The sequence below is a fragment of the Ostrinia nubilalis genome, chromosome 22, assembly GCF_963855985.1.
Source record: "Ostrinia nubilalis chromosome 22, ilOstNubi1.1, whole genome shotgun sequence".
Taxonomy (NCBI): domain Eukaryota; kingdom Metazoa; phylum Arthropoda; class Insecta; order Lepidoptera; family Crambidae; genus Ostrinia; species Ostrinia nubilalis.
In genome coordinates, this window is record NC_087109.1 from 5207436 (window position 1) to 5221152 (window position 13717).

At 39.3% G+C, this 13717-nt stretch overlaps 1 protein-coding gene across 1 annotated transcript in view; it reads left to right on the plus strand.

Moving 5' to 3' along the window:
* LOC135082885 (uncharacterized) overlaps nt 1-13717 on the plus strand; it is a 49139-nt gene that overhangs the window by 11309 nt on the left and 24113 nt on the right. The window contains exons 2-3 of the mRNA XM_063977647.1: nt 243-429; nt 9303-9402. Of these exons, the coding sequence (XP_063833717.1) occupies nt 243-429; nt 9303-9402 (287 nt within the window). The remainder of the gene's footprint in view (nt 1-242; nt 430-9302; nt 9403-13717) is intronic.

Here is a 13717-nt window from a genome sequence, read left to right on the forward strand (position 1 = left end):
GCTACCTTTATGAGTAGAAAAAGTCGAACCTTAACTTCGAACTCCTATGTTCTTCTGATTAATATCGTTGTGGGTCCAATGACAGTTTAACTTTCCCCCGGGACAAACTTGACCTTCATTGGTTGGGTTTTTATTAGCCGTCAAGCTCTAGAACCTGGGGAACGAGAGGTAGGAATAGTCCCGTACCTTTATGAGGTCGTCGGTCCACACAATACAAATCTAATACCAACCTTATTCCGCAGTGGTCGAGCACTCGCGCCCTCGCGTCTGCTCTCTACCCGAGAAGCCGTACAATCCTCGCATCTCCGACGACCTGTACCGGCTGCGCACCTTCAGCATCACGACCAAGGGCGGTGTCGTCAACTGCGGCGACTCCATCTGCAACCGCCGCAGCCGGTCCAACACCTCCGTCAACTCCACCAATAGCAGGTAAGATATAGTAAACCTACAAAGATAGCTAAATAGAACGCGTACTAGCGCGCTCAAGAGCGCTAGCATGACGCGCTATAGCGCCGTATTGTGTTGGTTGGTAGAATGTGGATAGTTTCATATCAAACACAGGCGCCAATGCTAGTAAAACGTATCGCTCTGACGTGGCGTTAGGACGCTTTGACGCCGGGTTCTACATTCTACCAATACCATTCGGCGCTATAGCTCGATGTTAGGCTTACACCTCTGTCAACTCTACCAAAAGCACACTGATGTTAATAATATCTTCGGACAGTTTAACGCTACTTTAGGCATATAAGCTTTTGTTTGCGAGCCTGGCTGAGACAGGAGATAAATACGAAAGTCGAATAACGGGCGCGATCTCCTGTCACACACAGCAATATTCTAGTTTTAAATGTACAGAATATTTATTCCCCTTTCTTAAGAAAGAGAAAAGAAGAAATATTTGATACCAGACTGGCGACAAGATACTTACTAGTAGTACTACTACGGCTGGTTTTAGTGTCACGCGGACCGTCCGGTGCGGACCCGCTCCGCACGGCCAATCTGTATGAACTTCTAGGGAGCGTTTTAGAGTATTGCGGTCCGGAGGAACCGCTACACTCCCTAGCAGTTCATACAAATTGGCTGTGCGGAGCGATCCGTACTGACAGTCCGCGTGACACTAAAACCAGCCTACAAAATGCATCTAAATATTTCTCTACTTAAATAAAATATATGCCTAGCATGCAATGATATCATAACTTCACAAGCTTTGTTCGGAGTCTGTGATGAAAGCATATTGGCATGAAAACCTCCAGGTGTTTCGTTTTCCTATCACAGGGCGTAGCCACATTCCTTGGTATAGTAAACAAAAGAAGTTGTATCCTCGTGTCGCACACGCGAGCGGGTCATCATTCACCAAACTTGGGGTCGTATTTAGGAACGATTCATACTGAGCGTACATAATATGCCATTTCTTAAAAATAATACAGGTACCGCATTTTGTCTGTATTCGGTTACTTAAACATAAAAAACATAATTTTACCGGTATCAATACAAAAATTAAAAGGAAAAACATTAATTGCAACGAACATCACACAAAGCCAATAAGGTACATAAAAAGGCAAAAGTAGCATATTAAAACATAAGGAAGAGGAAATGAAGCAATGCCTAAGTTGATTCGATGCCCATTGCAATGGGACCTGACTCGGCAAATGCCGTAGCCTACGGTGACAAAGACCACCAATACGCTAGTTTTTCAGTGTTCCCCAAGCCGAGTTTCAGTGTTGGAAAAAGTTTCAGCGTTGCTTTTGTCTTTCACGTAATATTTTTAAGTCTTACCAGTATTTTGAGACAGATATAGTTGTGTTGTGGCAACTGCCGAGAAGAAGCGCCGCAATAAACTCAGTCACCGGATTAAAGTCACCTCTGACTTCAAGTTTAATAAATTACACTCAATATAAAGAAAGAAAGTGCCTTCCTGAAAGATAATAAATTAAGCAGCATCAGCCTCGTCTTCTCCCGAGTGAGGTAAGGAAGCCTAAATTTGGGACATGTGATCTGTTTATGTGACTGAACAGGAAAATGCTTACTAAGATAATTTGAATACATTATTAATTTATTTAAGGCACAGTACATTATGGGGATAATAACAGGTTTAAACACATTTTGGGTATCGCATTAATTTGTTGAAAGCATGTAAAATGTATTATTATTATTTAGTATGAAGCGTTCTTAATGAGCCTTGTAAGGCGCCGAGTCATTTGTGTTTTGTCTGGGGTGACGCGAAACGTGTTGGAAAAATAGGACATTTGCTGGTCTTTATCTTCGTCATACTAATACAATTATAATAACGTAGGGGCGGCTAGTGGCGAGTTATACAGGGTGTCCCAAAAAATGTGTCAAGCTGAAGCCCAAAGGTAGAGCGTCACAGGGCACCTTGTATAGGAAGAGCGCTGTAGAAAGATAGATTTGCTCATTTTTATTGAGCTTTAATTTATAAGCTTATGCCAAGAAACTATGACATTAAGTTGTAATAAGATGTGGCTAAAGTGTGTGAATAATGTAGGAAATTTTAAAATATATCTACGAATTTTAAAAAGTATCTAACTTTAATTTATCGTACTGAAATTAATTTGTTCTGCAAGCAGCTTTATTTTGACTTTAACTTGCTAAGATAATTGACGATTAGAAATCCTAATTAGAAACATATAACTACCTACCTACCTACTATTTTTTTAATTAAGACAACACTTAGTTCTAAGCACTATTAGTTAGGTATAGTAATTCCATGTATGCGTGTTTGTCTTGTTGGTTGTCCTAATAAATAAAATAAAAATAAATAACATTAACTCCTTTTACGCAAGTTACATTACGTTAGAGGAGTAATGAAAAAACCAAATTAGATTTCTGTCGAAAGGAATTCACTCCAATCTTGCCTTAGCTGATTAGAGTCGCCTGCGATTTGTTTGGATGGAGACGAAAGTACAAAGGACTTATTTTGGAAGCATTCGACTTCTGAATCGTATACGAAATGGAACAATTCTAGTTACCTTTTTGATTAGGAAGTACCTAAATTCAATGGGTAGGTAAGCACTAATTTTTAAAAATCTAAATGTTATTTGACCTCTACCTAAACATACGAGTACCTACGCAATTGATTTGATAGACTTTATTTCTTTTTGTGTCTATCTTAAAGGTAAACTAAAGGCAAAAAGTAATTTAGTATTTATGTCATAATTCAAATTACTTCCATTTAGTCTTACAGATAAAATTATTCATAAATAAAATACCGATAACGCAATTGGAGCAAATTCGTATGCGAGTATGAACTTGAATGTTTCCAGAATACGTCTCCTGACATGTTTGGGTTGTATCATCCAGGAGTACGTTGGCGACTAATTTGGTTAGACGAATACGAGCTTCATTCATTTGCTTCTGCCATGTATACTAATCTAATAATGAAAATTATAAAGGTACACTCACGTTAATGCGTGCCATTCGCGGGGCGCACGATGCCTCAACTTGTCCAGTTGGCTCTTTAGTTAGATTGAATTTTAAGATGTCAATCAATTTCAATTTATTAAACAAGCTGACTATTTTGTTATCACTTTGAAAAATGTGAAAATTTATTGTAGTTTGATACATAGGTAAAAGTAGGTATGATTGTATTAATTAGAGCTAATTTGCGAACTCTACCAAGTTGTCAAGAAAATTACCGAATCGATTTCGCTTGCTCACAAGTAGTTAAGTTTCAGCAAGATATTGTCAATAGTTTACTTATTGTCCTCTTTTAAGAGTGATCCGTCGTTTGGACAAAAATAGGCGACATGACCCTATTTGTTACGTAACTATTTATATGAAATGGACAGTAATTTTTCACCATTTGGCCTAACTTCCTGCAACAACTACTGCACACTAAACAATACTGATCTTACTGCACCTATCTCAGTTATTTCTTACTCCCCTGCAGAATCATTAAGCCAATTAGACCTTCGGGACCAATTGTTAATAGTTAGTTTGTCTTAGACTCTAAGTTTGAGTGATGTGGCTCAAAGCGTTACAATATTCATACGAGCGATTGTCTGTCCCTACTCTGAAATACACTCACGTATGAATGTAAATTCAATAGTGGATTCTAATCTTTGAATTGTCTTAATATTGAAATTCAACCAATAATGCTTGAATGATTAAGTTTGAAGTTTGAATCAAGTCGTAAGCTTCGTTTTATTCGACAGAAATATTGAAATTCTAATGGATTTTTTAAAATTCAAATTAACTGTCTCATCTGTAGGGAAATGATAAATACAGCATTTAAATAAGTATACCTGTCCGATTCTAAAAGTGATTATCATCATCATCATCATCATTTCAGCCACAGGACGTCCACTGCTGAACATAGGCCTCCCCCAATGCTTTCCATGTTGATCGATTGGTAGCGGCCTGCGTCCAGCGCTTCCCTGCTACCTTTACGATGTCGTCGGTCCACCTTGTAGGTGGACGTCCCACGCTGCGTTTTCCGGTACGCGGCCTCCATTCCAGAACCTTTCTGCCCCATCGGCCGTCAGTTCTGCGTACTATGTGCCCTGCCCATTGCCACTTCAGCTTGCTAATACGTCGGGCTATGTCAGCGACTTTGGTTCGTTTACGGATCTCCTCATTTCTGATTCGATCTCGAAAAGAAAGTGATTATGGTGCTCGTTTTTTTGCATCAACATCAAAAACAATACTACCCCTAGAATCGACCAAATTGTATCAACTAACCGAAAAATAAATAAAGCAGTGGATTTTTTTAGTTTTTCAAGTTATTTTTATACAAAAAGTTGCTGTTTGTATGTTTCTGATCATGCATTATTATTGGTATAACTATTGAAAATAAACCAATCAAAAGCATCAATCTAAGTCGACATTTCAGCGTCGTTTCGTAATTCGGAGTGTAACAAATCCAAAATGGCTGGTGTTGTACTCGTATCAGATTAGCAGATTTGTGAGTGATCGCCGCGTTGCGTGACGCGCTTGCGTGAGTGCGGAATAAAATCCTACGATTTTTGGCTGATTTGGACAAGGGGTTCCGTACATTCCCTACCCCTAGGGGTTCAAGTCTAAAAAATCATTTAATCAGTTCTAATTTCAGGAATCTGATTATTCAAACGATTGTTTTTTTCGAAGTTGATATGATATTAACTTATATACAGGGTGTTAGGTAAATGTATTTATAAGCCGACACTAGCCCATGTTAACATAAAATATGCATATAAATGGTATGGTGAAGTCAAAAAATTGATATCATCATTTTAATTATTTAAATTTTCATACAAATCTGATTTCATAAATTTTATTTTGTATGAAAACTAGAGATGGGCCGACTAGTCGCCGACTAGTCGGGAAAGCCGACTATTCGGCATCATTTGTAGTCGGCCGACTAGTGACGACTATTCGGCAAAATATGCCGATTATAATCGGCGCATTACAAAATTAAATGTGTGAATGAAATAAAACTCAATCACCAAGATGATTATGAGGTAGACCAAGGGCGTTTATCTAATCCACGTTTGACTGCAAAAATCAGTCAAAAGTGGTTTCACCTGATTCAAAATTTTGACAGTCAGTCTAAATTCATACAAAACCTAGTTAAGATTAGTTAAAATACCAGGAAATCATCACAAATGTGTAATAAAAATTATGACACTTTCTTTCGGGGAAAAAAATGCATGGAATGGCATACCTACCCTGCGGGGAAGTGGTAGATTATGTGGGGCTCCTCTCATTCTCATCGGAAGGATGAGGAATACCCACATAAATAACCCCTGAGCTCCGTCGATCGCCTTAGTGTAAAGAACTATGGGAATCCGGACAAGGCCATCAACTATCGCAGTCCGTCCCGGCAATTGCCCACCTGTATGGCGGGCCCTGCCTATCCGACGGTGGTGGTAGTCCGTGCAATGCAGGTGGGTGAACCCCTACGCCCTCAGCTCGCTACCATCACCGTGGAGGGTGGAGAGGAATCAGTGGGCCTAGGATGCGCGCCGCAATAAGCGGTTATCACGCCATTTTATCAATTTTTTCCATACATTTTGACGTCGATAAGAATATCACCGCGCGCATCCTAGCCCAGCAGGGGGCGATCATATTGTCACCTCCCCTGACCCCTCCGCCGTCGAAAATTATGACATCTACCTTAGATACTGTTAGGTGATTGTAATGTTGCTTTTCATTTTTTCTCATATTAAAGAAATCTTATTTCTTAAGAAGTTATATGTATATCTCTTAAGAAATCTAGATATTCTTATTCCTTTGAGAAATCTAGATATTATTCTTCGGACAAGTAGTTATTAGAATGATCGGCATTGCCGATTAGTCGGCCGACTAATCGGCAATTTGAAAACCGATTAGTCGGCTAGTCGGTTAGTCGGCAAAGACCATAGTCGGCCCATCACTAATGAAAACCCATTTACCTCACACCCTGTATACTATGTGGAAAATCTAATCAGTTGTCATTTCGTAAATCTGTAAATTCAGGCGTAATTGTGTTCATAAAGAAATTGTGTAATAAGTAGTACCTACTATGCAAGAATTGATATGATAATACACTAATTATTATTCTATGTTATTAAGATATTCAGTGTCTCATCATAGAGAAGGCCGTAGCTTGAAAACCGATATTACTTGCTTACCTATATGAAAACAATAGACCATACTAACAAAGGTTTTCTTGAAACTAACAACAGAAACAGTTAGGTATACCTAACTAACATGATTGACAAGTAAATAGATTTGCTTGCGATAATGTAAAATGTTTGATATATCATGAATTTGACAGTTTATAAGAGCATAATACGTAATTACTCTTAATACTTACACATCACATGGACCGAAACAATCATCATTATCATCATTTCAGCCATAGGATGATAGGATGTCCACTGCTGAACATAGGCCTCCCCCAATGATTTCCACAATGGCCGGTTGGTGGCGGCCTGCATCCAGCGCCTTCGTGCTAACTTTATGAGGTCGTCGGTCCACCTTGTGGGTGGACGTCCTACGCTACGCTTTCCGGTTCATGGCCTCCACTCCAGAAATTTGCTGCCCCATCGGCCGTCAGTTGAAAAGAAACAAACAAAAGATATCTATTCTACTCTATTAATTACCTCTCGAGCCTTACTGAAACAAAAAACAACACAACTTTTCAAATGACTGTCTAACTTAACTCAAGTTTTGGCGAAAGAAGCACAGACTTGGCGGGCTATTAAGATTGATATATGCCATTTGCCAAGTCCTTGGCTTGTACCTTGGCGATTTCGGGTCGTTCACCCCCGATCGATCCCCCTGGCTCCCTTGACTTCCTTAGGGCGAAGCTGATTAATCGACGTGCCTAAAATATATTTGTGTCTGCAAATAAATTAATTATGTCACTCGTCTTGGGTTTGATTCTTCAGTGGTAAAGTGCTGGAAAATTTGGTACTTAAATAATTTTAAATAGAGTTCTTGCAACATCCTTGTCTAAATTATTATTATAGTATACTAGCTTTTGCCCGCGGCTTTACCCGCGTGAAATTTAGTTTGTCACATATCGTCATAAATTATAGGGGTTATAAAAAATAATACTGTGAAGTTTCAACAAAATCCGTTCAGTAGTTTTTGCGTGAAAGAGCAACAAACATCCACACAAACTTTCGCATTTATAATATTAAGTAGGATGAGTAACGCCCGTATTCACAAACCATGTTCGCTTAAGTGAAGCAGCAAATCGAACGCACAGCGTTGAATAGAACTCTGTGATTGGTTCGTGTGTCACCCTGTACGTCCACGCGCACTGTGAGACCTCATAGTAATGTTTGTGAATACGGGCGTGAGCGGTGGCGGTCAGTGTAGGTTCTGACCACTGTACCTAGCTATTTCTTATCTCAAAAAGACGTAGGACGTATCCCAGTTTGATGGACTGGTAGTACCTATAGGATAACTTCCAACTTTTGGACCCACGACCTTTAGAAGATAGTAATTTCAATGTCCAGTATTGTACTGACTGCCAGTGGTTAAAATGAATTAATGAAACAAGAGTTTTTATGAAAAACCTGTTCTTAAGACAGAAATGGCGCGAAATGAAACAGGGTAAATCACTAAAAATCTTCCATTTCAATTAGACTTATGAAGTCTCTAAAATCATTTTCCTGTCGGCTAAAACAACATAAATAAACCAATTTAAAGTGAAATTGCAAGTTATCCGAATGGCATAAAACGTTAGCGTCTATAAATGATAAATTACACACTTTACGCGACATAAAGATAGGGTTGCCATCTCTAAAATCTGGTAACAAGCACAAGACGCGTGAAAACCTCCGGGGTTTTAGAGCCCCCGGACACGTCAACAGGTTATTTTAAGAATGAAATTTTTAGCCCGGACTATAAATGAAACCCCGCCCGGACGCCCTACTAGGATAAATCCGGGGAAACCCGTACGAATGGCAACCCTACTAAAGGGTACTGTCTGCGTCATGCAGGCCACACGCTGGGAGGGCTTGACATGACTTGATGGGGAATTGATCTGCCCATAAATTTTATTGGTACTTTTTATAGATCATAAAGAGACTGAAAGAAATAAGACTGCTGCAGATGCTAATTATGTGAAGGTGATATTACTTTACGAAAAGTTCTAAAACTGTAACCGCCTCTGTGGCTTAGTGGTAAGACCACCTGACTCAGACCCAGAGGTTCTGTGTTCAATTCTCAGTAGGGGCAAAGTTTTCTGCTCGGTTTGGGCGGTGGTAAGTAAGGCTAATTCAAGTCCGTCTGGCTAGCTACCACCATTTTGCCTAACTAAATTTGTCACTACATCATCAATGTTAGCAGCATAGCCAGTTCCTCTGTAGTTGAGGATATCGCGTGAAGCTCGCTTCCACCATCTGTCTGATCATCACTTTACATCAGGTAAAATGCAAATCAGTAGCTTCCTCATTGTGGATAAAAAGTGGGCAAATGCGCAAAGCGTAGGTACTTAGTAAATAAGGCCCATGCTCCATTTGCCTCTGGTAAATTAGAGAGTAGCTCCTGTTGTAAAGACTAAAATAACGATGACATAGAGAGATGCCAGCTAATGCGCTGAGTTCGAAAGTCAGTGTCGTATCAGAAATTCACACACTCAAAGAAATCAAAATATGTGTTCGTTATCCACTGTGGTATCAGTAATTAACGTTCGAATAATCTTTAGTACTATGCAAGCAATGTAAGCTGTTTATATTATGACGTCGCTGCATTGCTTTCACGAGCAATGTGTTCTGTTTTTGGGCATATTGCTGCGACACCGGCCCCGCCCCTTTGTCACAGCTGCCTTTAGTTTCAGTGATCTGTGACTGATGATGACATGTACTCCACAGGGCGTCGGACCGGTCGCCTTTCGACGGGTCCTGCTGCTCGGGCTACCGGCCTGTGGACTCCGCGAGCCTCACCACGCCGGACGAAGACGATCTTGACCAGGTAATCTATCAAATCATCATGATTATCATTTAAGTCATATCTTGTTTAATGTATTTCCTGTTTCTATTAATTGAAAAAGAAGCTGTCTAGACGCTGCCTGCAGCTGTCTTTCCTGAACACTATAATCCGGGCTTTTTCAAGGCGAGAGTGAATAGGCACTTACAGGGCAGATATTATGTACCATCCTAGACTGATGCATGAAAAAAAAAGTTTCTTCCGACACGTCTTCTTCTCAGCGCCAGTCCATAATTATTATGTTGTCCCGAAGTGGTGGTAGGGCAAGCTAAATTTGGGACTGACCTGGAAAAATACCTAAGCCTAAGTACTGAATTCGATTTTGATTGGACGTCGACAGCTAAAGATAGACCTCCCACAATCATCTCCAGATAGGCCAGCTGGAAGCGTACTGTATCCAACGCCTTCCACCTAATCTTTACTAGATCGTCTGTCCACATTGTGGGTGGATATCCCACGCTGCGCTTGCCATTTACGTGGCCTCCAGAATCTATAATGTTTTCTTCTACTTAAAAGAACTATAAAATTCTTAAACAAATTATTTTTATGGTGTCACCACCTGACGGCCAAAATGTTGTTGGTTCAAATCCCAACGGGGCTATCGGTTTTAAAAGAGAAGATCATGTTTTAATTTGTCATAATTTATGAAAATATTTAAATAAGAAAAGACAAGAAACCTTTATTATTATTTCTGACAAGAATATTCGGTATTACATAGTTCAGCTATTATTGTACACTTATTTTAGGCTTGTTTAAGTTTATTAAATTAATTACACACTGATCTTATTATAGTTTAGACTCATTATAATTTAGACGTCAAATCCAAAGATTGCGTGGCAGTAGGTTGAGTAGGTATTAGTTATGTAGTGACGTGCTAATTTCTAGACTAAATTAATTATAACAACACTGGAGCAGTGTTATAATTAAACTTAATCTAAACACACTCACCAAGTAAGTATTAAACTACCATTATGATAGCATCGCCTCGCTTATGTAATTGTTAATGTGAATTTAATAACTAGCTGGTAAACCTGTCGTCGGTCCACCTTGTGGGTGTATTCCGGTACGCGGCCTCCACTCCAGAACCTCGCTGCCCCATCGGCTGTCAGTTCTGCATACTATGTGGATCGACGAAGGCGCTGGACGCAGGCCGCTACCAACCGGGCAACATCGAAAGCATTGGGGGAGGCCTATGTTCAGCAGTGGACGTCCTATGGCTGAGACGATGATGATGATGGTAGTCCTACATAATGTACAGACGAAAGCACACAACCCGGTCCGTTTACTGCGCACCTGGCAGCCGTGCCGTCACATCGACGTTCTGGTACGGACGGGGTGAATACGCACACAAGGAGAGTCGCATTCCAGCGAGGTGCGCAGTTAGCTCAATCGGGTTGTAAGGACAAACACGTGGCATCTAAAGTACATGTCGTAGAGGCTAAGGCTGAGTTGCACCATCTTCTCTGGGTGTCCAGCTTACTTCGAGTTTGACATTCAAAGATCACGTCACCAAAATTTGCAAAAAAGCTTATCGCAATTTAGGCTTTATACTACGCAGATCTCAGGGGTTTAAGAACATCGGAGCCATCGTCGCACTTTATAACGCGTTAGTTAGAAGTCACCTCGAATGTAACTCGGTTGTTTGGTCACCACACGAAACCAAGTACAGGCACACGCTCCTGCTGCGGGAGGCACCGCTCACTCGCGCCATGCGCCTTATTAATACGTTAGCGGATCGAATTGATTTATTTGCTTGCTCTCTAAATGAGTTCACAATAGCTGCTCTATACGTGATTTGTTATTGTTAAGATTATTAGAATATGGTTATAGATATAAGTTTAGATTAAGCATTATTTAACAAAGTATGTTATACTATCGCATTAGGCGTCAACCTGTAATGATAGTTATAAGTGTGGAAAATAAATAAATAAATAAATCTTACTTTGACTTTCTTGAGTGGCGAACTGGCGACCACGAACCGGAAGACATGGCGTGGGCAGGCCTCCCACTAGGTGGACCGACGAACTGGTGAAGGTTGTGGGAGGTGCCTGTATGCGAGCGGCGCAGGACCGGTGTTTGTGGAAATCCTTGGGGGAGGCCTTTGTCCAGCAGTGGTTGTCTTTCGGCTGAAACGAACGTACGAACGAACTTTGACTTTAACAAACGTCAAAAATCTGTCAAACTCCATACAAAAAGCTCCGGTTATTGTTAAAGTTACGGTGAAAGTAAGTTGGTGCAACTCAGCCTAAGTCTAATGCAACAAAAATGTATAGACTGACGTGTCATTAACTGTACATACACGTATATTATTCGTTAGTTTACATCGAATATTCGTTACGCGTATAGCGATGTTCAATACCTTCGCTCCACTTAAAAAGTTTGTTGTACAAAGAGTTTTGTCTTACAGTTCGGATAGGGTTGTCTAAGTTGTCTTTATTTGAATATTATTGAGTAACTAGGTATTTTCTACCCGCAACTTTTTTTGCACATTTGGAATTACTTTATATTTGACTTACATTAATGTTTTTTCTTAGAGTCACTCATTGTAAAATAAAATGACAAAATTTTTCGTTGTTTATAAAGATTCTTAGTTGGATTATTAGTCTTCTGCATTAATATTTGTTTAAAAGTTAACACACGAGCGTAAAACTCAAATTAGTAGGTAGTCCCAAAACTATAAGATTTACTTAAAATCAAATAATGAAACTCTTTTAACGTTTCCGAGGGAAATAAAAAAATAAAAGCTTTTAATAAATTTAAACTAAGAAATCTCACCCGCAAGTATCCTCAATTACTCCGTGACCATGGCGCTTGCAACAGTATGCAGTGCCGAAATATCGGAAACTCAATATTAAGGTAGCAATCCCGTAAATAATAATAATTATTTATTGACAACCCTAGCTTAGAATATTAAAAACTTTTCACCGAACTTGCTCGCGATGGAGCTCAAACATCGCAGTTCGGCACCCACGGGTAAAAGGTATTTACAGGTAAATACCCAAATACCCATCTTTCTGCTCTCTTTTTTCATACCGCGTGTGCGTAACAGGTCATTTCCCTAGAGTCTCTCAAACGAACTAACTGCCTAAAAAACTGAAAGTGCTTTTCGAAACTTGATGGGCTCATTTTTCGAAAATGTTGTCGGACTTTTGTCTGAGATGTGCTCCATGCCAATAAAATGGATATACATAGTATTAATACCTATTAATACTATGTATCACATTTAAGGTCCTCTTTTATTTTACTATTATTAAGTCACAACTATGTTTGGAGGCCTATGTTCAGCAGTGGACGTCCTATGGCTGAAATGATGATGATGATGATGAAGTCACAACTAGATACTAGCAAACGCTCTATTCTTCTTCTTCTTATCGTGTCGACAACAAACCTGCACAGTGTCTGCCCAAAACTCCGCTATAAGAGTGGCGTTGTCAGCAGCATTCATAAATAAATAATAAGCTCTATAAATATCAGCGTTGTTAACTGAAACTACGAGTATATTTCGACTCATACGATTTCATTTCATGATTTTGCGGTGAAGCGGATTGATTTACAAAGTGAAATAAATGATTTTTTAAATAGGTACTTAGTATCTAATTAGTGAAATGAAGCGGTATGTGGAATTTGTTTCGTAATTAGGGACATAACTAGAGAGCGAGCTGGAAAATGCAATCATTTATCTCGTGAAATGTATATTTTCATCAGTCTTCCAACTATTTGTTTGTACTTATACCTAATTACAAATAAATAAATTTCGGGCCAATATTGATGGTGAACTAAGGTAACGTATTTAATGTTGTGTACCTAATTTATTGTGCTAGTTTGTGGACTGGTTTAAGAGTGAAACTGGCAGATATTTATTTGTGGTCGTAAAAAATAAATATTTCAAAATTGAATCAATCCGCTTCTTTCTTTTTATTATTTGAAAAAAGATTTTAAGTTGTGTTGAAATATTCCAAGAAAGTTGAAAAGAAAAATTGGGAAAGTTCCCTAGAAACCTTCCCGGAAACTGAACAACCTTTTTTCTATGGTAAATCAATGATATGTTAAAGAGTTCTACATGTAGGTATACTTTTTTAGTTATCATTATAATAAATAGGATTAATATATTTTTACAAACCTAATGATGCGTTTTAAGCAAAAAATTTGGTGCGATACATTTGGTGCGTTTGAAAATTGGTGCGCTTAGAGTAGAAATGTCCAGTGCCTAAGCCATGTGCAGACGATGGTCCACGAAAAGTCAAATCCCCTTAAAAAAGGTACAAAGAGTGTCTTCTGTAGATAAAAGCTCCTCGTCTGC